This window comes from Petaurus breviceps, unplaced genomic scaffold (assembly GCF_028583685.1).
Source record: "Petaurus breviceps papuanus isolate PSGF00001 unplaced genomic scaffold, PetGlider_PUasm1.0 90823, whole genome shotgun sequence".
NCBI lineage: Eukaryota > Metazoa > Chordata > Mammalia > Diprotodontia > Petauridae > Petaurus > Petaurus breviceps.
Genome location: NW_027187352.1, coordinates 8,051,301 through 8,078,411, shown reverse-complemented (window position 1 = coordinate 8,078,411; position 27,111 = coordinate 8,051,301). Strand labels below are relative to the sequence as shown.

The following is a 27,111-nucleotide window of genomic DNA, read 5'->3' as shown; positions in this document are numbered from 1 at the left end:
TGTAGGGATCACTGCATTGTAATTCTAATAGCTAGCATTTGAGGTTTGCAAAATATGTTTTTATAAAAAAATGTTTCATTTAATCCTCCCAAAATCCTGGGAGGTAGATGCTGTCATCATCCACATTTTACAGATGAAGAAACTGAGGTAGACAGAGGTTTAGTGACTTGTCCAGGGTCACACAGCTAATAAGTGTCTAAGGCTAGGATTTGAACACGGGTCTGTCTCCTTGACTTCCAGTCCAGCTCACTCTGCTACACAAGAGACATGTAGAAGCCCCTAAGTTGCTGTTATCTTCCTCGTAGTCTGCTTGTCCAAAGCACTAACTGCAAAGCAAGGTGACCAAGTATTCCACCACATGCTTCTTTTTGCCTTTGGTCACATGATGAAACTAACTCTGCCAACTTCCGTATCTACATATCCAAGAAGAACCTTTGAATCATCATTTGTACCTAGCTGCAACTTTTTAAGGTCTTCTGATTTCATTTTTTGTGAAAATGTCAATATGGACATGGTCCCATTTCCTTCAGTAATACATCAACTTGGCAGTTGGCAGACAATGATACCACATTCAGAGTGCCAACATTTTAGTTAATACTTAGAACTGGTCTAAAACCTGTTATGATTCTTATCTCCTCCTACCTCCTTTACTGCCTCTGTACCACCATTATGGTGGAAACAGACGGAAGGCACAGGCATGAGGGCCATTTTACATTTTTGTATATTTCATGGGTCACCATGGCCCAAATAAAATTCTGTTTCTATAGGAAGTCTCCTCTATCTTCTCTTAAGTCCAGTGCCTTTCCTCATTAATTTCCTATTTGTCTTGTATGCATATATTGCTTGCTTTGTATATATTTGTTTGCAAGTTCTTTGAGGGCAGTGATACATCTTTTTCCTCTTTTTGTATCCCTAGTGCTTAACACAGTGCTTGGCACATAATAGGTGCTTAATGTTTATTGATTGATTGGCCCAAGGATTGACCTTCTGGTGACCAGCCTGTTGATGTTGAATCCTGTCCTATTTATGGAGACTCTTCTAATGTGTGGGCATAATGGATTGCTGGGAGCTTGTACTTTGTTGACAAAGCTCCTGAGAACCCCAAATCCCCTCCATGATGCAGTGAAACATTGGAGCAGGACTTTAGTGGAGGGAAGTGCTCAAAATATCATTTTTATTGTCATTATCATTTTAGGAATAGGGACTTGGATCTGTATTTTCATTAATATGGGAGATTACTCGTGTAAGAGAACTACCTACAAATGCAGTAATGTAAGCTGACACCTTCTTTACTGAAGCTTTATAGTTTCAGAGTTATTGGAATATTGACAGATTAAGAGACTTCCAGGGTCATATAGCCCTGATGGTGCGTGTCAGAGATAGGACCTGAACCCAAATCTTCCTGGCTCTGACAAGCTTTCTACCCATAATGTTTCGCTTGCTCTTTTTCTTCCCATTTGGGCAGCTTACTCAAGATCACAGAGCTAATGAGGGGCAGAACCTGGGGTTTGGAGTCTAGTCAGATTGGAGTCAAATCAGATTGTGAGGGACTGTACCATACACAGGACTCTCCCCCTGCATATTTGTATTCAGGTGATAGCAGGTTAAAGTATATCTAAGGCAACTTTGACAACACAAAGAAAGCAGAATGTACAACCTTGGTGGGAAGGATATTGAAGGATAGGACTTTCACACTTGGCTCTGCCTTGGCAATGGTAGGGGACGTTGTGGGGCATTTATATCCATATGAGGGCTCTTTTCTCCCCATCCGGCATCTCTCGCTGACTACTGACTTCCCAGGAGAGAGTGTGGGCCCAAAGCTTGGGCCCTAAAGGTCATCCCCTCTTGATTTGTAGTACTTCGGGGGTGGCTGGCTCTTCTTGGAGTTCCAGTCATGGAGGGTAGAAGAAGGTATTTGGCAGCAAGAAGATAAGGGAGGAGCGGTTGAACACCGACCAGCCACTGCAGGAAGTGGAACTTTGGGGATATATGTTGAGACAAGCACTTCCTGAAGTGAATCCCCTTGGCTTGGCCCTCAGTGAATGAACCTCTCTCTTCTTTGCTTCAAATTCTTTCAGCCATTCAGTTCGTCAGTGTTATTTCCTTCCTGGCCGTTCTTCTCATTATGTACGTCATCCCCCTAGGGATACATTCTCCCTGTCTCCGAGAAAACAAGACACTGGGACCCAAACCAACTTTCATTGGGCACAGAGGCGCACCAATGGTAGGTCTGAATGTGTGGGGCAGATGTTAGGAGTAGGCTAGTAAGAGTGCAGTCAGGGACCATAGACTGCTATGGCTGGAACCTTCGGGATCTTTGAGTCATAGGTTTCATAGGATTTAGAGCTGGAAAGGACCCAACCTCTAATTCAGGTAAGTGGCAGAGTTGTGGGCTCCAAGGCAGAAAACCTGGAATCCTGCCCTACCCCTTCTACTTATTAGCCATATAACTTTATATCTAAGGGCCTCACTTTCATGTAAAATCTCACAAGGTTGCTATGAAAATCAAGTGAGATGATCGAGGTCATGGGTGACAGAGGCAGAAGGACCTGCCCTCCCCACTCCAAAAACACTGACTCAAAGGGCAGAACTTTTAGCTTAAGGGCAGATTTACTTGGTAGTGGGTAGGAGATACATACATCCTCTGCCCAACTTCCAGTCTTCCTAGAAGATTTTTTTTTGAACAATAGAGCAAATTTAAAATAATTGGGTTAATTCAAGGATATATGATTTCACCAAATGTATACTCTTTCAGACTTCTGACCCATCTTTGCCTTAAGAGACTGTCTTTATGTGTTGATGTGGCTGAAAAAAATTATAACTAACCTGGTGGACATCTCTCTTTGAACTTAGCCAGCTTTTCTCCTCAAAGGACAAATATCATCCATTACTGGTTCCCGTATGTGGTGTCTTTTCAGCTTGGTAGGTTCTGGTGGAGTTTGTACTTCAAGAAACCTCTCCACACTATAATAACAAATTAAAGTAAGACATCCATGGAAAAGGGTGGGTATAGCACAGATTAATAATTAAAAGGCATTGAATCAAAAGCTTTCCCAATAATTCTGAAGGGGGGGAAGGGTAGTTCTCTCCATAGATATGGTCGCACAGGGACTTCTCTGCTGAATCCAAATTTTAAAAGAACTTGTAAAGAGCACGTAATCCTGGAAGAATACAAAAGCTGGCACAGTACTGTAAGGATGGCTGACTCCTAAGTGTGAAAAATCATAATGACAATAGAACAATTGTTTTTGTTGGTTTTTTTTGAGGTATAAAAAGAGCAAAGAATAGATAAACTTGGGGGTGAATAGGACATTAAAAGAAAATAGAAAGGAAGCAAAACTGCCCAGCTCCTATTTTGCTTCTTTTTTCTCTGTTAAGGAGAGTCATCCTCAGACTAAAAAGGATAGGAAAGAAAAAAAGGCCAAAAGGAATTGAGCCTCAGGTTAAAGTAAGATCAGGGTACAGAGAGTACCTTGCTGTTCTCATTGAATCCACAGAATTTAAAAAGGACCACATGGTCTTCTATATATCTGCCTGTCTGTCTGTCTATCTATCTATCTATGAAAGAATACCTTCTTGGTTCAAGTCATATCATCTGGATGAACTAAATCTGATGCCTGTTATTGCTGAAACACTGTCTATGTTGAGAAATCTTGGTGAATCAGAGAGAAGCTACAGGAATGGCAACATGTGGGAGTCATTCATATTTGTTTCAGAGTTAATTCACCTTGGGCTAGTGAACTTGTTATCCATCTCTGGCAAAATTTTTTGATATTAAGCAGTTTGTGAGTCCATAGAAAGGGAAGTGGTGACTCCTAGGAGCCAGCATGGGTTTCTAGAGAACAAATCACATCAGAATTGTGGCATTTCCTTTGTTGACAGGGTGACTAGATTAGTAACTCAAGGAAATGCTATAGATTTTAGACCCCTGTTGCTGGAAGTACCCTACAGAAGATGTTATGGAGGAAGATATAGCACTAGGCAAGGATTGGGCAAGAAGACCTGACTGCTAAGGACCCTTCTAACTTCAAGATTCTGGGGACTATGACTGAGAATGAGTTAGCTTCAAGGATTTTTAAAAGAATTTCATAATGACATTTGAGAAAAGTGTCTTTACTTCTGGGTAGGAGCCTTAGTCTTATAAAATGATAGGGGTAGGATAGATGATCTATAAGGACCTTCCCAACTCTAATATTCTTTACTGGAAAGTGGAGATAACATTAGGGACTACTATTAATTTATCTATCTCAGTGACACATACATAGTAGATTGATTGTGTTGCTGAAATATTTGTTAATTTATATTGAGGAATAAAAGATCAAGAATAACAAGGGAATTAATGAAAAAAAAAGTGGAAGAAAGGAACCTAGGAGTATTCCACAAAGCAGTAATTGTCAAAACAGTTTGGTACTGGATAAGAAATAGAGGTTGATCAGTGGAACAGATTTTATATGAAAGGTGTAGAAGCAAATGAATACTGTAACCTTGTTTTTGAGAAACCTTAAAGAGACCCCAGCCAATGGGGCAAGAACTCACTATTTGGTAAAAGCTATTAAGAAAACTGGAAAAATATGGTATGGACCAGCATCTGACACTGTACATGTGTGTATATATATACACACACACACACACACACACACACACACACACACACACACACACACACACATATATATATATACCAAGATCAGTTCCAAATGGGTTCAGAGATAAAAGGTAAGCATATTAGAGGAACATGGAAGAAATTACCTGTCAGCTCTCCAGATAAGGGAAGAGTTCATGGCTAAACAAAAGACAGAGAGGTTCACAAGAGGTAAAATGAACAGTTTGGATTACATCAAATTAAAAAGGTTTTCCCACAAACAAAGCCAATGAAACCAAAATTAGAAGATAAGAAACTGCCTTCTTGTTAGTTCAAATGTTTAAGCATAGATAAAAGTTAGATAAAGGTAATTTTTCTCCCAATCTTGCAGTATCATGACCAGTAAGCAACAAAACTGACACTTGATCTCATATCTCCTGAACTTGAAGCCTGGTGCTCATTTCATTTCCCCATGCCAGCAGCTTGAATACCTTCAGAGACAAGCTTACAATAGCATGAACTAATTCATTGAGTTGTTCAGTGGATAGAGTGTCAGGACTGGAGTTGGAATAGAATTGAGTTCAAATTGAGCCTCTGATATTTACTAGCTGTAAAATTCTAAGCAAGATATTTAACCTCTGCCTCAGTTTCCTTAACTATAAAATGGGAATAATTACAGTGCCTACTTCCCAGGATTGTTGTGAGAATCAAATGTAAGTTGCTTAGCAAAATGTGTGGCACACAATTGATGATAAATAAATGCTTATTCCTTTTCCTCTTCTCTTCCTCCCTCCCATTCTTTGTAGGTTCTGATTGTTAGAATAGTCTTCCTTACGTGGAATCAGAATTTATTGGTTGATTGTGGTCAGCTCCAAATGGAAGAGAGGGTTACCCTGAATAAATCAAATCCTTGAATCCAAGCCTTTCAATTTTAGTCTTAAAGAGTATCAGAGCTATTAAATGGCTCTGTTGACCGACTGGACTTTGGCCTCCCCAGTTCCCTCCTGAGCCTGTGTTGGAACCTTGAAGAAAGCTCACTGACCTGTACTTCCTTCCTAGCCTCTGCTTGATAGCTGGGGGGAGAGGCAGTGTGGCAAAATGAGTGTTGTATTGGAATTCAGAAGATGTGGTTTGAATTCTAGCTCTGCTTTTTGCTACTTTTATAACCTTGGACTAGCCACTTAATTTACCAGGGCCTGATGTTGCTCTTCTATACAATTCAGGGGGAGCTATAGAACCTGTGCATAAGATCTTTATATAATAGGCAATAACAGTTAATAAATGTTTATTAAGCAGCTTCTATATGCCAAGCACTGGGGTGCTAACCCCACAGCTCTGGGGTTAAAAAAACAAGCAAAAGACAGTCCCTGCCCTCAAGGAACTTACAGTCTAATGATGGTAGTGGTGGTATTGGAGAGGTGTAAGAAGTGAATAAGCTCAGCTTTTCCCAAGCTAGAATCTGGAACCCTTGTTCCCCAAGATACAAAAGGTGGTTCAGTATGAAAAACTTCTCTTTAGAGCCCATTGGTCACTGAAGCCATAGTCAGTATGAAGTGATGTCCTTCAAATGGGGAGTTGTGAGGAGAGGGCCACTAGTTCATTACATATCCAGTGGTCTGGGGGAGAAGAGAATCCCAAGAAGTATAATGTAGTGGAAATAATCCAGGTCTTGGAGGCAGAGGACTTGGGTTTGAGTGCTTGGGAAAATCACTTCAATCTAAGTAAGTGCACCATGCTATGGTTTCCTCGAATGATACAGTCTCAAGATTTGGAAGAAACCTGAGAGTTTATCCAACCTGTACCTGAATAACAACCTCTTCTAAAATGAACCTAACAAGTAGCCAACCAGCCTTCCTTTGTAGCAGTTCAGTGATGAAGAACCCACTAGTTCCTAGGTAGTCTGACAACTGATTGTTCAGAAGTCTGTGTGATCTTATGTATCCTTTCTCTGGACCCTTTGAAATCTCTTTTCTCTAAATCTAGGTTATATGACAGACTGTGTTGGGCTTTCTTCTCCTCTGCTACAGATTCTAAGGTGAAATGGTCACTTATCCCCCAAGGTTCATCATTTCCCCATCAATTCCTTCTTGTTTCTAAGCATCAGGTCAAGAATAGCATTTTCCTTCATTTTTTCCTCCCCTTTTTGAAGGATGAGGTTATCATCAAGGCAAGCGAGGAAATTCTTAGCTGCTGCTCTGCAGTTGCCAGAGAGAAAATAGCAACAGATGTTAAGAAAATTAAATCTCTTATCATTATGTTAGCCTTAATGATACCAGGCACTATCTACTTCACCCTTCTGTCTAGGTGATTGGCAGTATTAACTGAGTGATAACATTGCTTCTATTTCTGCCTCTTAAGTCAGTTTCCTGCTTCTAGAGTGAGGAATACCCGAGTTCAAATTCCATCTCAGACACGTGTTTCCCTAGACAAGTCACTCCATCACTGTCTGCTTCAGTTTCCTCAGCTGTAAAATGGGGATAATAATAGCATCTGCCTTACAGGGTTGTATTGAGAATTGTCTGGCACACAGTAGGTACTATATATAAAAGTTAGCTACATTAAGATCCCTGCTTTTCCTTCCTTGTTACCCATGATTTTTTTCCTTTATATGTCTAAGGCCACGGACACTATTCTTGACTTTTGCCCTCTGTAGATTACTGGGGATGGGGAGGGAGAGATGTCAACTGCTATTATTCTTTATGCATTACAGCTACTTGCTTTTTTTTAAATGATAATTTGTTTTTTCTACAAAGCATTTGTTTTCTTTTCCTCCTTACTCTTCCAATTTAAAAGAAAAAGCCCCCTTGTAACCAATATACATAGCCAAGCAAGACAAATTCCCATGTTGCCCATGGCCAACCATGTGTGTCTTACTCGGGAATCTCTCACCTGTGTCAGAGGGTGGGTTACACAGATCATCATTAGTCTTCTGGGATCTTGACAGGTCACTGCATTGAAAGTAACCATTGCAGCTGCTTTCAAGGAGGCATAGCTTGGTAGATAGACCTGGTGTTCATTCTTTCTTCCTGTTTCATTTCATTTAAAGCCCTCTTGATTAGATTTGCAACACTCTAAGTAAGTATCTCTTTACCCTTAAGTGAATTTCATTTCTTACCATGGAGGGGGTGGCTGTATTATGTATATTTTTTTGTACATGGTTTGTTTGTGTATATTTGGGGAAGAAGGTATCTCATCTACATTGGAGGAAATTGTGTGGCATGTGTTTATGTCTGTTGGGGTGGTGGTTCTTTGTGGAGTGGAAGATATTGTGCTCTTGTGAAAGGTGGCTAGGTAGTGCCCCATATAACAAATAAGACCTCTCCTTCTTATATTTTAAAATGTGGTCCACAAAGTGAAAACCCACACTGTCTTCTTAGCAACCTTTCCAGTTCTACTCTTCTCTTTTGATTGAAGCAGTGAGAAAAACCACAACCCTTCCCCCTAAGACCTTCCAGTTTCTTGTTCCAATTTTCATAATGCTTCCTGCTGCTTTCTGGATTCCTTCTGACAGTTTTGATTGTGCCCTTGTGAGTCATTGGAAGAGTTTGGTAGCCATCATAGTGGCAAGTCTTGGGAGGGTCTTCATTACATTTTCTGTATGTGCCAACAGATCTCTGTTATTAATGCGAAATTGACAAATAGTTGCCTCAGTCATGGAATCACCCTGATTCCTCCCCTCCACACCCAAGTAATGACTAGAATTTTGGTGTTCTATTAGTATATCTCAAGCCTGAGTGTAGTGTCCTATGGCCAAAATATTCTGGGAAATTATCATCTAGTCTGACCCCCTCAAAGAGGAGGACTCTGAAAGAATAAGTGACTTGTTCAGAAACATATAGTGGCAAATTGAAGACTATAAAGAGGTCTTTTGGCCACCAGTCTGATGCTCTTTCTGCTGCCTCAGATGACCAGCGTTTTTGAAAGTAGGTTCAACAAAGGGACCTGGCAAGTGTTGGAAAGGTTAGACTAAAGCTATTTTATTGTGCAATGCCAGGGCAGCAAGGAGAGGCCAGGGGCAGATGGGAGGCTATGAGATCTCCTTCTCCTTCTAATGTCTCCTCTCCTCTTGTTAAGAGACAATCATCCTTCCCTTACTCTTATGGAAGGTAAAAGAAGAGATTGGCAAATGATTCTGCTTTCCTGTTCTTTTTCATTAGCTGGCACCAGAGAATACCCAGATGGCCTTTGAGAAAGCTATTGAACATGGTGCCACAGGGCTGGAGACTGATGTCACCCTCAGGTAAGAGTAGAGTCAGGACATTTTGTGTCAGACTAAGGATTTACCTCCATGCACAGAAACTCCACCTCACCAACACGTGTCACATCCCCATGCAGGCACTACCTAGTCACCTTTCACAAGAGCACAATATCTTCCACTCCACAAAGAACCACTCCATCCCAACACCGACATAAACACATGCCACACAATTTCCTCCAGTGAAGAGATACCTTCTCCCCCAAATATGCACAAACTACGTACAAAAAATATACATAATACAGCTGCTCTCTCCATACATAAATGCCCTGCCTCCACACCTAGTAAATTCCCCTGGCACATTATATTCCCACAATATACACACTATATACTCTGCAAATTATGCAGCCTTCCTACAAACATGTGTAGTTCTCTGCCAACTTTCTCCCTTATACAACATACACCTTCTCTATGCACAGTTGTGATGACCCAGGTTGATCACAGATACCTTGACAACTTAGGTCATGGTATGGTATATGGGACTTCCAGAGGGAAGACACACCCTCAGGCAAATTTGGAAAGGCACCCAAGAAGTAATGTCAGTACCTTTAATTAGAACAGGAGGAGGAGGGAGAGGGTAGCATGGTAATAGTGGAATGGACCCTGAATCCAAGGTCAACTGATTTCATAATTTTGCTGCCAGTAGCCTTGCCCAAGTATGGCAATAGCAGCCTTCAGCAGACCCCTACTGGGTTTTGAATAACTTGAACAAATATATGAATGGGGACAGTGATAGTCAAGCTTCTGGTAATGGCACAGGGATCTGTCAATATAGGCATTGAGCATGTGAGCAGAGGGAGGAGCCCAGGCTAGCCTGGGCCTGTCACATTAATCATGTCCTCAGGATAACTGGAATAGAAAACAATTGGAAGTCAGAGCTTTGCAGGTGCTGGTGGTTATCTAAAATAAGCCACATTATTATAGATGAGCCAGAGAATATTGCAGCATGTCCTAGAGCGAATGAGGATTCAGGGTATCTCTGGATCATGCGAGTCTGTGTGAGTCCTTTTGATTTTTTAAAAATAAGTTTTATGGGAATCACTTGTTTTTTTTTTACATCACCATAATTTCCTCCCACTATCCCTCCACCTCTGCCTCCCAGAGTCACCCATATAATAAATTTTATATATATATATATATATAAATACATTTGCTTTTTGGAGGGCATTTGGGGTTAAGTAACTTGCCCAAGGTCACACTGCTAGGTTTTTTTTGTTGTTGTTGTTGTGTTAAGTGTCAGAGGCCAGATCCAAACTCAGGTCCTCATGACTCCAGGACCAGCACTCTACTCACTGTGCCACCTAGCCACCCCAACAAATGATATTTTTTAAGACAAAAAGAAAAGAATTTTTAAAAATCTGTATAACTGATTGTTACACCAAAAAAGTCTGAAAATATGTGTGCTGTACTTTGTAGTTTCTTTATGTGGGCTTCAGACTAGGGAGTTAGTTTTGTTAATATTTCAAGACAGTGGTAAACCCTAGAAAGATTACATAGGTCTCACTTAGTAGCCATTGGTTTATGAGTATATGTATATTGGAATGAGTTATTGTCATGACCTGGACTTTGATGCTACATGGCCCCAGACCCCATTGGTTAAGCATGAGCTTGGGGGGAGTTTCCATCATTAGAATTCAGTAGCCAGAAGATGAAACTAGCTGATCCTTCCAACCGTCCTCCCTTGGGAAATGCCAATCAAGTAAATACCCCTTCCTTGCCCTCTGTCTGTCCACAGTTATGATGGTGTTCCTTTCCTCATGCATGACACCACCCTGAGGAGAACAACTAATATCCATGACATCTTGCCGGATTTCTCTGACATGCCTGCCTCTATGTTCACTTGGCAAACCCTGGAAACCCTGAACTCAGGCCAATGGTTCTTCAAGGTAATAGGGCCGGGCTCAGAGCTGGCCAACCTGGAATGACACATGGGCCACACTAACTGAGTCCCCGTGTCAAAATTACAGGATTTTAGAATTGGAAGAAACCTCAGCAGCTATTTAATCTGATCTGTTCTCAGAAAGGGATTCTCACTATAACTACCCAACAAGTGATTGCCCTGTCCCTGCCCTTAAAGTTTGTATCCATTTGAGTGGTTCACCGTTAATGTGACTGTTGGCAGGAGAAGAGAAAATACAAATTTACAGGCCTGGAAAGAGAGCATAAAGTTTATCTATTTTGTCCAAACTCCTTATTTTATAAAAGAGGAAAAAGACCCAGAAGGAATAAGAGACTTGGTATTCGGATCTGGAAAGATTTTGGGGAGTGAACCAAGATTTCTTCCTCAAACATGGGCTCTTATAACCTTCACCCAACTTAAAGGGACACTTTAGGGCAAGCTCTCTTTCAAACCACAACCCATGAGCCCCCATCTGATGCTTCTTTTTACCAGGCCAAACCAGAATGCACATTAACTCAAAGCAAAAGCATCTAATTAAACAGAATATCGAGATAGATAACAAGTAAGGAAACTTCTTTCCAGCTACCTCAAATAACATAATATTTGCAAAGCATTTAGCCCAATGTCTCACACATAGTGGGTACTTAATAAATTTCTGTGCCCTTCCTCACCTTGCCTCTTGCCCTTCCCCTCTATCATAAATGCCAGAGCACTGTCTCCTAAAGATTCCCAAACTGCCAGTAGGAGATGAAACAGGTGAAGCTTGGATAATTCACACTGTTAGGGCCATAAAGGTCACACAGGACTTGTCAAACAGATTCATTATCTCATACTTCCTTCAATTAAGGTTGAACAAAGTTAGAACAAATTAATAAAGAGACTAAGTTACAGATTTAAACACTCAGTTTGCAAAACTGTATGTATACATTCCAATTCACTAATTGAGAGGAGGTTTCGATGTCACAAACATAGCCAAAGGTGACCATCAGGGGGAATTCTTCCACCAGTAAAATTTTGTAAATGTCATTATTCCCTTCTTTCTCTCATTTGGTTCCTTATCTCAGGAATGTCAGAAGTCTTCTTTTAATGCTAACATTCAGTGAGTCAGGTTTTAACCAGGTGAGGTTAATATTAGCAGAAAATAGGCTTCAGTTACCAAATGTTCCAAGAGGAATAGCCCCATAAATTCCAAATAATGAAATCTAATGAAAAGAATAATTTTTGGAGGGGGGGAAGGCAGGGTAATTTGGGTTAAGTGACTTGCCCAAGGTCACATAGCTAGTAAGTGTAAAGTGTCTGAGGCCGGATTTGAACTCAGGTCCTCCTGACTCCAGAGCCAGTGCTTTATTCACTGTGCCACCTAGGCACCCCAAAAGAATTTTTTTTAATCCTCATAACATTTTATAAAGTTCTCATAATATTGACATCTATCTACCTCCAACTCCCTGTCCCTCCTTTTTCAAAGAGTCAATCTAACTCAGCTTTCCTTTCCCTCCCAAACCCTGTCTCTGTTTCGGTGGCTTCAATACCATGACATAAGTGGATGTCCCCTTATACAGCTTCTCATCCAAGTTCATCAAACGCTTCAACTTCTTTCCACAAAATAGATTCCTTATACTTTCCCTAACACCTAATACTTTTTCAGATTTTCCTGTTTCTCTCCATGGTACTCTGTCCTTTCAGTAACCCTGGTTTGCAACTTTGGAGCTATCTCTAACTCTTCCTTCTTCCTCAATCACCATATCCAAGTTGACAAGTCTTTTTTATCACAACATTTTTTAACATCTGTCTTCTCTCCATTCATATAGTAGATATCCTAGTTTGAGTCCTCATCACCTATAGTCTAGATTATAATAGTAGACTCCTAATTGGTCTCTCTATTTCTAATCTTCCTCCAATCCATCCTCCACAGAGCAGCAAATTGATTATGCTAAAACACCAATCTGGCCATGTTGCCACACCTATACCTAGATGATGCCTTTTGTGCTCCCAAGAATTACTATTGTTGTCTCCCTCTTGAAATTTTTTTTTATGACAGTATACTTTGTTCATCCCCCTTGTAGAATGAAAGCTCCTTGAGGGCAAGGACTATTTCATTTTTGCCTTTGTATGCCCACTACTCAGCACATTGCCTTGCACAACAGTAAGTGCTTAATAAATGTTTCTTTAATCAAATTTTATTCCCCCAAATTAATTCTGTTATGTTTTGTCTGGTATTTGGCAGTTTGGTTGGAATAACATTAAGTTTAACTTTTTTTCCTCTGGAAGTGATCCTTGGATTCTTTTAATTAGCACTCTGTTTTCTTTGTTTAGAAATTTGGAGAAGTGAATGTATTATGGTGCTTGGACATTTTGTTTGTTTTTTACTTGTGTTCCTTTGGTAGATGGGTAATTCTTAGGTTGTCTCTGTATCCTGCCTTTGAGATCAATGTTTGGCCTGGGTGAAGGTCATGTTTTCCTTCAACAGTATTACTTCTTTTTCTTTTTCCAGGTTATCTTTCTCTTATGTGCATTTGTATTCCCAGTCAGATATTCTTTTGTTTGTTTTTTGAGTGAGATTTTCTGTAATGAATTAAAGTTTTTCTATTCTGATTATTTCTGCTGTGCAGGCCTTAAATTATGCATTCATCATTATTCTTTCTCTTCTAAACCAGTCAGGAACATTCTATTGTTGTGGGCTTTCTTTAGAATCCAAAAGTCTTTAGCCTCATCAGGCACTGATTCATGTCCCTTTGTCTTATTTTTCTTCAGAGATATCTGTACACTTTTACTTGATCAGGAGGCCATATTCCCTTGTGTTGATATCTTCTCTGTTGGTTTATCTGCTTATGCTTAAGATCTTTAATTGAGTCTTCTAATTTTTAAGACCTTTGGTAATGTCAGTTTTTCCCTTCTTATTATAGTCCTCTATTGCTCACTTTCTGATTGCTTTCCCTTTGATTATGGTTTTCCTGGGGACTGAACCTCAAATCCACTTAGCCCCTTCCCTCCCCTTTACTGAGAGGTTCATGATTTCACAGCTTCAATTTCTTCCCCAAGTGACTTGTGGGAGGACAGAACTGCACCTAGCTGGATTCTGGGCTCTTTCCTTCAGACTTAATAAAGGGCCACACAGTTCCATACACATCCTGCCCCAGTTCTGGTGTTTTAGTTCAGTTCTTCAGCTGAGCTCTTTTAATGGTCATTATAATAACATCCTTGCTTTATCCCTATACTTTTGAGGAAAATTTTCAGTGCTTCCCCATTGAAAGGAATGCTATCGTGTAATTTTGGCTACATGATTTTGAACCTATTAAAGATGGACCCTTCCATTCTAATCTTTTTTAGGGTAATTTAAAACAATCCACAAGTAGGCATGTGAGCCCCGTAGGGCTGGGGAGGCACAAGCTTCTGCAGGGAGACCCTAACCCCTATGCTCCTGGGTCGGGTGGAGCCAGTGTGAGAAGAGAGATCCCCTCTCCCCAACCCCTCCCTGCCACCTGGACATTAGGACTTTTGGGCCGGACCCTTCTGTTCACCAAAGAGAGTGCGGAGTCAGGCGTATAGATGCACACACTGTGACACTGAAATGTATTATTAAGGAACTTAGTGATTTGACCCATGATCTCCCAGAACTGTGTTCCTCAGGTCCAATTGGGGAGGATATGTTTCATTGGCAAGCCACTATTATGGGACCTAATGACAGCCCATATCTAAGGTGGTGTATACTATTTGACAATTCGTTTCCCCACAGACCACCCCTACAAACCGCCCTAAGTTGCATTTACGAATTTATCATCCAAACATTAACAGTAATGGCAGCATTTAGCTCAATATTCTAAGATCCTGGTGGTCTCCTGCTTTAACTGTTTCTTTTTTTTGTAGTTAATTTTACTTTATTTTTTAGGTTACATCATTCATTTCCACAAGATTTTGAGTTACAAATTTTCTCCCCATTTTTCCCCTGCCCACCACCCCAAAACAGCGATCCCAGTGAATGTCCCCTCTCCCAATCTGCTCTCTCCTATATCTTTCCCCATACCCCCTCCAACTTTCCACTAGGGCATGGTGGATCTCTATGCCCCAGTGTCTGCATATCTTATTTCCCAGTTATATGTAAAATAATATTAATATTAACAATGTATTTTTTAAACATTTGATTTTAAACTTTTGAATTCCAGATTCTTTCCCTACCTCCCTCTTCACCCACCCTTACTGGGAAGATAAGCAATTCCATATATGTTGTACATGTGTAGCTATGCAAAACATTTCCATAGTGGATATATTGTGAAAGACTGACTATATTTCCCTCCATCCCATTCCACCCCCTACGTGTTCTGTTCTCTACTTTGATCCTGTCCCTTTTCAAAAGTGAGTGCTTCCAACTTCCCTCCCCTCTACAGCCTGCCCTCCCTTCCATCATCCCCCCTCTCATCCCCTTCTCCCCTACTCTCCTGTAGGGTGAGATACCCTATTTAGTGTGTATGTCATTCCCCTCCTAAGCCAAATTCATTGAGAATAAGGTTAACTCATTCCCTTTTGCCTCCCTGTTCTTCCCCTCCATTGTGTTTTCCCTTGCCTCTTTTATATGAGATAATTTACCTCATTCTATCTCTCCCCATCTCCTCTCATTATATTCCCCTCTCACCTCTTAATTTCACCTTTTAAGTATCATCTCTTCCTATTAAACTGGTCCTGTACCTTGTCTATGTATACCTGTACACATATATACACATACTCACATATGTATTCATATACCCATATACCCTCCTATATAGATATATATGTATACATACATATATACACACACATTTCTATCCCTTCAACTATTCTCACACTGAGAAAAGTTTCATAAGTTACAATTATCATTTTTCCATGTAGGAATGTAAGTAGTTCAACTTTGATAAGTTCCTTATGATTCTTTTCCCTGTTTACCTTCTCAAGCTTCTCTTGCTTCTTGTATCTGAATGTCAAATTTTCTATTCAACTCTGTTTTTTTCATCAAGAATGCTTGAAAGTCTTCTATTCCATTGAATGGCCATATTTTCCCCTGAAACACGATATTTAGTTTTGCTGGGTAGGCGATCCTTGGTTTTAATCCCAGCTCCTTTGAATGCTGGAATATCATATTCCAAGCCCTTTGATCCCTCAGTGTAGAAGCTATCAGATACTGTGTTATCCTGATTGTGTTTCCACAGTATTCAAATTGTTTTTTCCTGGCTGCTTATAATATTTTCTCCTTGATCTGGGAAGTCCAGAACCTGGCTATAATATTCCTAGGAGTTTTTTTGGGGGGGATCTTTTTCAGGAGGTTATTGGTGGATTCTTTCAAGCTCTATTTTGTCCTCTGATTCTAAAACATCAGGGGGATTTTCCTTGAGAATTTCTTGGAGAATGATTTCTAGGTTCTTTTTTTGATCATGGCTTTCAAGTAGTCCAATAATTTTTAGATTATCTCTCCTGGATCTATGTTCCAGGTCAGTGTTTTTTTCCATGAGATATTTCACATTGCCTTCTATTTTTTCATTTGTTTGGATCTGTTTAATATAGTGTCTTGATTTCTCGAAGTCACTAGGTTCCATTTGCTCCAATCTAATTGTGAAGGAATGATTCTCTTCAGTGAGCTTTTGAAATTCTTTTTCCATCTGGCAAATTTGGCTTTTTAAGGCATTCTTCTTCTCATTGGCTTTTTGAGCCTCTTTTGCCATTTGAGTTAGTCTATTTTTAAGGTGTTATTTTCTTCAGTCTGGTTATTGACTCTCATTTTATAATTTTCTTGCATCATTCTCAGTTCTCTTCCCATTTTTTCCTCTACTTCTGCTATTTGGTTTTCAAAATCCTTTTTAAGCTCCTCTATGGCCGGTAAGCAGCTTATTCTTTTCTTGGAAGCTTCTGGTGCAGGAGTTCTGACTTTGCTGTCTTTTTCCTGTTCCATACCCTGATCCTTTTTGTCCCCCAAAGAGGAGTCCAAAGTCGTATTACTGTACTTGCCTTGCTTTCCTCGTTTGCTCATGTTGCCATTCACTTACTTGACTTTTGAGCTTTTTGCCACAGTAGAACTCTGCTACCAGAAGGAGGAGCTTTGTCCCAATTGCTGGGGTTTTCTCAGCTGCTGGAGCCATTAGTTGGGTGCCTTCTCTGAAGCCTCCTCAAGCTCTGGCAAACTGGTCATGCACCCCAGGACCTCCACCCTAGACCACAATCCAGATTAAAGCAAGTTAAAGCAAGAATGATTACCTCTCAGACTGGTTGCTTGGTGCCTCTACAATCTGCAGGCCAGGAGCTCTGAAGCAGCCATGTGGTGGCAGCTGCACGGCCGTGGAGCCTCAGCCGCTTCTCACCCTGGGGGTAAAGGCCGACTGCACTCCCGAATTCCCAGGTCCCAAAGTCCACACTGCACTGACCTCTCACTTTGTCCTTAGTATCTATGGGTTGGTAATTCTGGAAACTGCCACAGGTGCTGGTGATCTGAAGTCCCTCCAGCTGGAGGCTGGTTGTGGCCTTCCTGAGGCTAAAACCTGGGGCTTTCAAGGAGCTGGGCTCAGCTTCCAGAATGCTGGGCTGGCCTCTTCCTGCCGGACTGTCCTCAGCAGGAGGTTAGCTTCTCAGTGTCATTTTGTGGGTTCTCTAGCTCCAAAGTTTGTTCAGTCACCTTTTACATGAATTGGAGGAGGTGGGAGTGGGAGCCCTGCAGAAGTCCTGTTTCTACTCCTCCATCTTCTCCTTTAACTATTTCTAAATATCTATTTGTTCACTGCTATGTGATCCAAACCCAGAAGACTCCTTAGTGCCAGAGATTGCACGGAACATAAAACAGAGACAAGTACAACAAAATATCTCGAGAATGGACTCAGAAGTATGCCATGTGATGCTACCTTAAAGTCAAAATAACCTGCATTGTAGCTGGAATAAACTTTAAATTACTCTCCCTTTTTAAATTTTCTTATCTGGCTGCTCCCCAATCAGACCCCATCTTTTAAAATTTTATTTTTCGTTTCCCTCCATTCATGCACATGCCCATCTGAGAAGACTTAAGTTCTTCCATTTTGGGGCAATAACTACTTTTAGAAACTGTAAAGTAGTTATAAGAGTACAGTAGCTCAAGATTCAGAATTTTTTTAAAAATGGAGTATGTGTCCAATGTCTTCACTCTAACTTGGTTATGAGACTAAAACCATTCCTCACTGCTCTAACAGATGCTGAAGATACCATCTAAGATGGAGGGATATGGATGCAAAGTTGTCATATCAAAGGAAGCAATATTACTGTCGTATCATCCATCTTGTTTAAGCCTTTCATTGTTAGAGATTTGGGTTTCATGATATGCTTTTTGCTCATAACTGATGTGGTTGGAGACTTGGTACTGAATTTATAGCATCAGCAGAACAGAAAATGGGGTGTATTTTCCACACGTCAGTAAAGGAATGACCTGTTCTCGTTCTACAGAGAATGGAAATTTGAAGTCAAACACCCCTTGTATTCCAAAATAGGGTCTTGAACTTTTTGTATTTATCATTTAAATTTTGTTAGGAGGCTTGGAGCTGTTAGTTAATCTATCTTCCAATACACTGTTTAATATAGCACTGAATAAATGATACAAGTTGTCAATGGATGAGTGATCAACTAATAGTTCTGCTAATAATTGATGTGTTTTTCTTCAATAAAATTGCATAAACAAAAAAAGAACCCACAAGTGAGTGCTATATTTTGTTTGACTTTTTCTATATCTTTATATTTATGTGATTAATTATAGTAGTTGTTTTCCTACTGTTGGACTATCATTGTATCCTTGGTACAAAAATCCAGCTTGGTCATAGTGAGTAATTTTATGGATAGATTCAGTCTTTTCCCTAAGATTTAACTTAGAATTTTTGCATTGCTATTCATGAATAAATATCATATAGTAATCTTTTAGATACTAGTATAGTAATATATAGTATTATATGTAGGTATATAATAATCTTTTCCCCATTATCTACCATTAGTTTGAATTCAAGACTATAATTATCTCAAAAAAGGAATTTTACACAGCATACATTTTAATTATTAGAATTTTTGTAGCAATGATGTAAATTGCTATTTGAGTTATTTGATAAACTTCAATTGTAAATTCATTTGGAACAGAATTTTTCCTTTGATGATTTATTTCTTGCTTGATTTCCCTTTCTAAGATTTTGGTTTTTAATATCTAATTCTAATTTTGTTAATCAGAATATTTTATATTTTTGTAGATAATTATCCATTTTCTTTAAATTTTTAGTTTTAATTAGAGATGTTTAGGTTGTTTTAGATGGGAGTTTAAATTATGTAAGAGATAGTTAATTAGAGATTAAATCATTTGGATGATTTCTTTTATTTCCTTTCTGCTCAGTGTAAATTTGACTTAATCATTTTTATTTTGAATAATTCAGTTTTCTTCTCTTATAGTTATTTAATGGTTTATTAATTTTATTGGTCTCTTAAAAACAGCTCTTAGTTTTATTTATTAGTTAAAACTTTTTTCCCATCCTCTTATAAGTTTTTAAGAATTGTTCTTCTGTACTTGTTTAGCTTTTGATAATTTGTTTCCTAGTTACTCAGGTTTCATGCTCAGTTCCTCAATCCCGGGACCAATGAACAGAAGTTGCAGAGGCAGAATTAAGCTCAGTGTAATTAAAAAACTTTCTAACAATGCATTGTCCAGATGTGGGATGAGCTTACTTTTCAGGTAGTGAGTTCTTCATCAAAAACTACAAGTCTTGGAGTAGAGTTTGGAGGAACACGTCAGACAGTCTGTAGCACTGAGTATTCTTGCTCAGGAATGAATTGGACTAGATGGCACATGAGCCCTCTTGACCACCCTTGATTCTGTGATTTTGTAAAGAATAGAAGACCAAAAAGGTTGCCATAAGTAAATTTATTCTGCTTTGTATGTGAACAACACATAGCCTGGGAAGCTAGGAAATGTTTGTTATCACCACTGTATATGTATGTCTATGCCAATTTGTTTATTGCCATTATTGCTTAATTCTAGGCTAAGCCATTTAAATACATGGCACCACTGACAAAAAAGGATGAAGAGATGGCAAAGAATCAGTCAATTATGAAACTAAGCAATTTCTTGAGACTTGCAAACAAGGAAAATAAACTGGTGATATTTGATCTCTACCGTCCACCAAGGAAACATCCTTATAGAAATACATGGATCATGAAAGTGTTAGAAGTAATGATGAATGAAGTAGGGATTAAAAGCAATCTGGTAGGTCTGTCAATTAATCAACATTTTTAAAAAGTACTTATTATGTGCCACACACTGTGCTAAGTGCTAGGTTAAGGGCAAGGTGGGGGGAGAAGGGAGAAAGAATGAGAAATGTATTATGACATCCTAGTGTCCAAGGGAGATCCCTTGTTTGTCACTCTTACTTTCTGAAGACCCCAGCCATTGGACTCAGATATGCATGATGGCTGGTCAGCTGAAGATCAGCTAGAGTGGTGTGGAAAGAGTAATGTACTTAGTATTGGAAGACAGATTCAATTCCTGGTTCTGCCACTTAACACCATGTAACTTGGGCAAATCATTTAATAGCGATTAATTGGGCCCTGATTTTTTATGCTTTGTAGGGATTTGTAAATTACAGAGTACCATAGAAATGTTAGCTATTCCTTGCATATTTCTTTATTTCTGAGTGGTCAGTTTCCTAATAGGAATATCCATTTGCAAGTGAGCTAAGCCTGAATTGGTAATATTAGCCAAATTTTACTGGAAACCAAGTGAAACATCAACCCTCTTTTAAGAGAAGCATAAGCACATAAATAGCTCTAGCTATTTCTTTGCCATTTGCTTATTTCATGCTCATGGGTCCCACCATGGACACCAAACTCATAGGATTTAGAGCTAAAAGGGACCTTAGGTACCATCTCTTCCAATTCCCTCATTTTATAAATGGGGAAACAGAGCCAGAGGGGGGAATGGATTGCCCAGGGACAAAGAGTAAATAAGTAACCCAACACAAAGATGCTGGGTGGCATCAACTAGCCTCTAGCATAGAAGCCTCACTTATGGTGGGTACCAGGCTCATGGCGTCAACAGCTGAAAGAAAGGTATTCTTGAGGAACCCCAATCTGGAAGAACTTCAAGGAGGGTTCCTGGGAGAGCTTTCCTGGTGAATGTTTGTTGGATTGATGCACCAAAGCTGCTGCTGGGAGCTCTTTTTCTTCCTTTAATACTGTCAACCTTCACAGGGATGGAACCAGTTCCAAATGGAACTTGGAAATATGTTTGCGGGGGGGGGGGGGGCGTGGGGGGGGTTGGCAGGCAATTTGCTTCAGTGAAGAAAAAGAAAGACTAAGTGGGGGGAGGGGTGATGTAGAATACAACAGAAATTATCCTTGTACTTCTTAGCCAACGAGGGTGTAGCTAGGGGCAACTGGTAAAAGTTGCTGAGGGGGAAGATTTGAACTGCATATAGGGATAGAACTTCCTAACAAAGATGTCTGAAAGTAGAATTGATGGGTGCTTTATAAAGCAGTGAGCTTGCAGTACCTGGAGTTCTCCAAGTAAAGGTGACATGATCACCTGTTGGGGATGTCACAGAGGGGATCTCTCTTCAGGCATGGGTTAGATTAGATGCTCTTAAAAGTCCCTTCTGACTCTTGGAGGCCTGGTTTAGGGGCTCCATTTGCTCTCCAACACATTCTCTTTGTTTGGTGTGGTAGAAAGAATGCTGGCCCCTGGCTCTGCCAGTAACCACTGTGAGTGAGGCAGATTCACTTCACTTGTCTGGGGGGGGGCGGCTCTAGTTCCCTCATCAAGGAAGAGGAGGGTTCAGACTAGACCAGTCTAGAGTCTCTTCTAACTCTAGAACCTTTGACCTCTGGGAATTTCTCATCCATCAAATGAGAATTCTAAGACCCATTTTTTTTTTGTCATTACTGTGAGGATCAAATGTGCTAGCATGTTCTAGTATTGACCCTTCTGAATCATAAAGTGCCTTCTAATGGTGAGTGCCTACAGTTATCTCCTGCCAGTGACCTGACAACTAGCCTCTCCTCTACTCTTTACAGGTCCTTTGGTTGCCAGGGCAGCTTAGGGCAGATGTTCAAATGATAGCTCCACGTTACAGACAAGTGCTGGGAAAGAAGTTGCCCCTTCCTGACCTCTTGAAAATAGGAATTAGAGGATTGAACCTTGGTTACAAGGATATAAACAGCAAGGATATCAAGTAGGTGATTCCCCAAGTAGGTGACACCCCTGTCCCTTTCTACCACAAACCTTTCTTATATCTTTTCATTCCTCTACACCAGAGGCTTTAATCTGGGGGTCTGTGACCTTGTTTCTAAAATTATTATTAGCATAGTGATAATTGTATTTTACTATAATTTGTTTCCTTCCATATGTATTCTATTTTTTATATTTGTATTTTCTTCTGAAGAGCCCTTAAACTTCAGCCAGATTGCCAACAGCGTCCATACTACAACAAAGGATCTCTACTCTACCCAGACTCTTCACTCTAGTTAAGCTATTGTGTTCTCACTTCTATCTACATATGCAAGGATTTAGTGCTTTTATTACACCTTTCTTCCCTTATGTATCCATTGACATATTCCTCAACTTCCTTCAGGAAGCCTTCATTGATTAAACCCAATCAATACTCTGATAATTTGTGATATCACTTCTCATTTGTCTTAGTTTTGTCTCAGATGTTGATTATTTTATATTATTTCTAAGACCAGGATTCAAAAAACTATTAATTCCTTCCATGAACTTCTCTTGAGAGAAGTGATTATTAATAACCAATGACTTGGGGAGATTAAAATTTTCCCTTTTTTCTTTTATTCTCATTTCAAGACCTCTTTCCCTCTACTCTATCCAGACCCCACCCAGATAGGGAAGCCATTGTCCTCTAGGAAGGTTTGGGTAGGGATAAATTCTTTGAATAGATTGTCCAAGGCTATGGATAGCTTAGAAGTAAATGACTTAGAAGTAAATCAAAGTTCATTTGAATAGATTTAGCCACTTGTAATATTAATTTTCTCATTAATTTTTAACCAATCAGAGTTGATTGCCACCCTTGGGAACAACCCTCTTCCAGTAGGCCTATAAGCCATGAGGCTTCCGCCATGGTTGCCTTTGGTCTAAGTGAGAGATGGCCAAATGACTGTCCTTTTATTAAATGCTGGCATTGTTAATAAAATGATTAAATTACCCAGAAATCACACCTCTTGAACCTTTTAAAATTCCACATCTTGCATGGGCCCACCAGGTGGTACCTCAGTCACAGCCCTGTGGTTCAAATAAGCAAATTTGATTAGTAATTGGAAGGAGAATTTTGTTATAATTTTCTAATGGAAATAAAAGCAGAATTTGTTGACTCATTTCAATAGGACGATTAGTATCAATAAATATAATATTTATAAATAAGCAATTAGAGCGATATTTGGAAAAACATTAAATAGGTATATAGGTACATTGTATTATATCAGTAACTACCTGGAGTTTCAGTTCTGTGATGATATTCTGAATTAGGAATTGCATTGAAAAACTAGAGTGCATCTAGAGGAGGGTGATATGGATATCAAGAGGGCAACTAGATGAGAAATGTTTGAATGGACTGGGGGTGTTTAGCTGGGAGAAGATATTTGGTGGTCTTGGGAAGGGGGAGGGGGAAGATGGCTTGTATGTTGTGCTTATTGCCTTGAAGTATTTGAAGGACTCTCTTATGTAAAATGGAATAGACCTGTTCTGCTTGAACCTTGTGTACAGAACTAAGAGTGATGAGAAGAGGTTACAGAGAGGCAGATTTTGGCATAATATAAAGAAAAACTTTCTAATAGATACAGCTGATAGTAGAATGGACTGGCTTGAGAGCTAGTGAGGTCTCCTGAACTGGGGGCAGGATGAATGTATGTCAGCAGTATTGTAGGGGGGCATTTCTTTTAAATGAATCAGGCTAAACGAATCTTTCCAATGCCGAAATTCTTTGATTCTATGAAAACCTTGGTTCTCTATCCACATAATCCAGTTAGAGCTATTTTCTTTGAAAAAAAGAAATGATTTCAAATTGAGCACCAGCCCCTACCCCTAAGAACATTTCCATTTACAAAGTAGAGCAGGAAAAGGGGGTTATATATTAAACAGCAAATCTGTTACGTACAGCTTGTTTTTTAAAATGTAATGAACTCAACACCTTACTTTCAAATCTGTTCAATTTTTCTGTGTTCACTTCTTAATATCCTTCTGTTCTCTTCTTTGTGATTTTTAAAACACACCAATAATTCTCTTCTCTTTTTCCCCCCCCTTTGGTGATACTATCACTAGCTCCTCTGTCCTTTCCTCTCCAAATTCCTATTCCCAATAAAGTAGGAAAAATATAAGGCTTGTAATCAATGCATTTAGTCAGATAAAACTAATTCACACATCTGCTTTATTAAAAAATTGTTTTATCTTGAATTTAAGTTCATCACCTCGCTATAAAGAAGTAGGTGGTATACGACTAGGTGGCGCAGTGAGTAGAGCACTGGCCCTGAAGTCAGGAGGACCTGAGTTCAAATGCAGCCTCAGACACTTAACACTTACTAGCCGTGTGACCTTGGGCAAGTTACTTAACCCCAATTGCCCTCTAAAAAGCAAAAGAAAAAAAAAAGTAGGTGGTATGCTTCATCCTTGGCCCCCTGAAGTCATGGTTACATTGCATGAATTCTTAACTCTTTCAAAGGTGTTTTTCTTTACAATGTTATTGTTACTGTATTTATTGTTATCCTGGTTCTGCATATTTATAAGTACATTAGTTCATATTCAGGTCTCTCTGAAACTTTCCCTTTAGTAATTTCTTATGGTACAAGAGTATGACATTATATTCATACACTATGATTTGTGCAACCAATCCCCAGTTAATAGGCACCCCTTTGTTAACAGCTCTTTGCTATGATAAAAAGAGCTGTTTTAAAGATTTTTGTAGATACGGGTTCTTTTCTGCTTCCTTTTCTCTCTTTGGGATTTTGGGCCTAGTAGTGAGTGGTTTCTCTAGTCCAAGGGGCAGACATAGTTTAGTGACTTTTGGGACACAGTTCCAAATTGCTTTCCAGAATGGCCAGACTAATTCATAGTTCCACCAATACTGCCTGCCCCTTGTTGTTATCATTTCTGCTCACGTTTGAGGCATGAAATTGAACCTCAGAGTTGCTTTAAATTGCATTTATCTTAGTTCATTCATTCACCCATTCATTCATTTATTAAGCTTTCTTTGAGAACTGCCTGTTCATATCCTTTGATCATTCATCTCTTGGAGAGTTGAATATCACACCCAATTAACTATTTCCCCTCTAATTTTAATGGAATTCACTTTTTTTCACTTTTATAAGATCAGAATTGTACATTTTATCTTCCATGATACACTTTTTTCACTTGTTTTGTCATGAACTTTCCCCATCCATAATTGGGAAAAGTACCTTCTTTCTTGATCCTCCAATTTGCTTATGATATGATCCTTTTATATCTAGATCATATGGAGTATGTGTGTATACATATATATATACACACATACATGCATACATATGTGTATGGATGTGTGTATATGTTGTGATTTCTTGATCTAGATCTAATTTCTCCCCAGTTGTTTTCCAATTTCCCCAGCATTTTTCATTGAATAATGAGCCTACTTTAGTAGTTGTGGTCACAAGGTTTATCAAACACTATGTTCATTTGCTAATGTAGGTTGTTTACCTAATCTGTTCCACTGAGTGGCTTTTCTCTTTTTTTTAGCAAGTATCAAATTGTTTTGAATGATGACTACTTTATTGTGGAGTATGGCTTGATTTCCTTTCTTCCCACTTTTTTCATTATTTCCTTTGAGAATCTGAACTTTTGTTCCTCTAGATGGATTTTGCTGTTGTTTTTTTTCTAGCTCTCTAAAATAATCCTTTGGTAATTTGATTGGAATGATAATGAATCAGTAAATTAATTTAGCTAGTACTGATATTTTTATCATATTACCTTGGCCAAACTATGATCAATTACTATTACTCAACTTACTTAAGTCTGTCTTTATTTCTGTAAAGTGTTTTGTAGTTTTATTCATTTGGTTCTTATGTACTTCTTAGTAGGTGGATTCCAGAATATTTTTTATAATCTGTAGATATTATGAATTAAATATTTTTTCTTTCTCTTCCTGCTGGGTTTTGTTGGTAATATGTAGAAAAACTGATGATTTGAATAGAATATACTATTTGGAACACTCCATTATATATAGGCTGTCTGCATACCAGGGCAAGAGAAAGTCCCAGACCCATACCAGCATACCAGGATGAGAACATGTGCCGACTGGCAACTTTGTTGCCCACTCTTCAGTTTTAGGTCATAGATCCAGGGTGGACTGAGGTAGGGACCTGTGTCTAGGAATGACTTTCTAGGGTGATGAGGGCCCTATGGGGTGTACTGAAAGAAGGAAGCAGCATTGGTGTGGCTCAGGTCCCTAGGAGCTGAATGAAGTCTGCAGAGGAATAAGTAAGTCAGAAATCCTAGAACTAAGGGGAGCCTGCCATTCTGTCCCTCCGAACCAAGCAGAGCTTCATAGCAGACTGATAGTAGCTAATTGTAGCAGTAGTCTGCTGTTGCTCAGACCCACACCCAGGTCTAGAATTCGACCCTAAAATCAAGTTCAGAGTCAAAAAGTAGTCCTGAAGAACGAGCAAAGAATGAACAACAGCAGAAAAAAGAATCTCACCATAAAAAACTATTATGAAGACAGGGAGCTCAAGGCCCAAACCCAGAAAAAGAGTGACTCCAAAACAGCTATAAGCCAAGCTTTAAAGGAAGACACAGTATGGGCAAAAAGTCAGATATAATTCTGGGAAGAGATAAAGCAAATGTAAAAAAGAATTGAAAATTTTTTTACAAGTGAAATGAGAGCACTGGGGGAAAAAATGGAAAAGAAATGAGAGTTGTGAAAAAAGTATTGGAAAGGGAATTAACAGCTTAAGAGGTATAAAATCTTGCCCAAGCAGCCAACTCACTGAAAATTAGAATAGACCAAATGGTATTCAATGACTCCATGAGACAAAAAACATTAAAGCAAAGTCAAAAGACTGAAAAAAATGAAGAAAATACAAGGTATCTCAAGAACAACTGACCTGAAAAACATAATACATCAAGAAATCTTAAAAGAAAATTGCCCAGATCTCTTAGCACCAGAAGACAAAGTAGAAATAGAGATAATCCACTAGTCACCTTCTGAAAGAAACCCCAAAGTATAAACTTCCAGGAACATTGTAACCAAAATCCAGAGATTCCAAATCAAAGAAAATATACCACAAGCAGCCAGAAAGCAAAAATTCAAGTAGGGAGGGGCTACATTCAGATCATATGCAATTTAGCAGCCACTACTCAAGGATCAGAGAGCTTAGAATATACTTTTTCAG

At 39.3% G+C, this 27,111-nt stretch overlaps 1 protein-coding gene and 1 pseudogene across 1 annotated transcript in view; both read left to right on the top strand.

The window, feature by feature from the left end:
- Positions 1–27,111, top strand: part of GDPD4 (glycerophosphodiester phosphodiesterase domain containing 4) — a 120,295-nt gene that overhangs the window by 60,979 nt on the left and 32,205 nt on the right. The window contains exons 9-13 of the mRNA XM_069070774.1: positions 2,079–2,224; positions 8,740–8,822; positions 10,573–10,723; positions 19,730–19,954; positions 21,760–21,917. Of these exons, the coding sequence (XP_068926875.1) occupies positions 2,079–2,224; positions 8,740–8,822; positions 10,573–10,723; positions 19,730–19,954; positions 21,760–21,917 (763 nt within the window). The remainder of the gene's footprint in view (positions 1–2,078; positions 2,225–8,739; positions 8,823–10,572; positions 10,724–19,729; positions 19,955–21,759; positions 21,918–27,111) is intronic.
- LOC138148381 (ubiquitin-conjugating enzyme E2 D3-like) lies at positions 14,406–17,683 on the top strand (annotated as a pseudogene).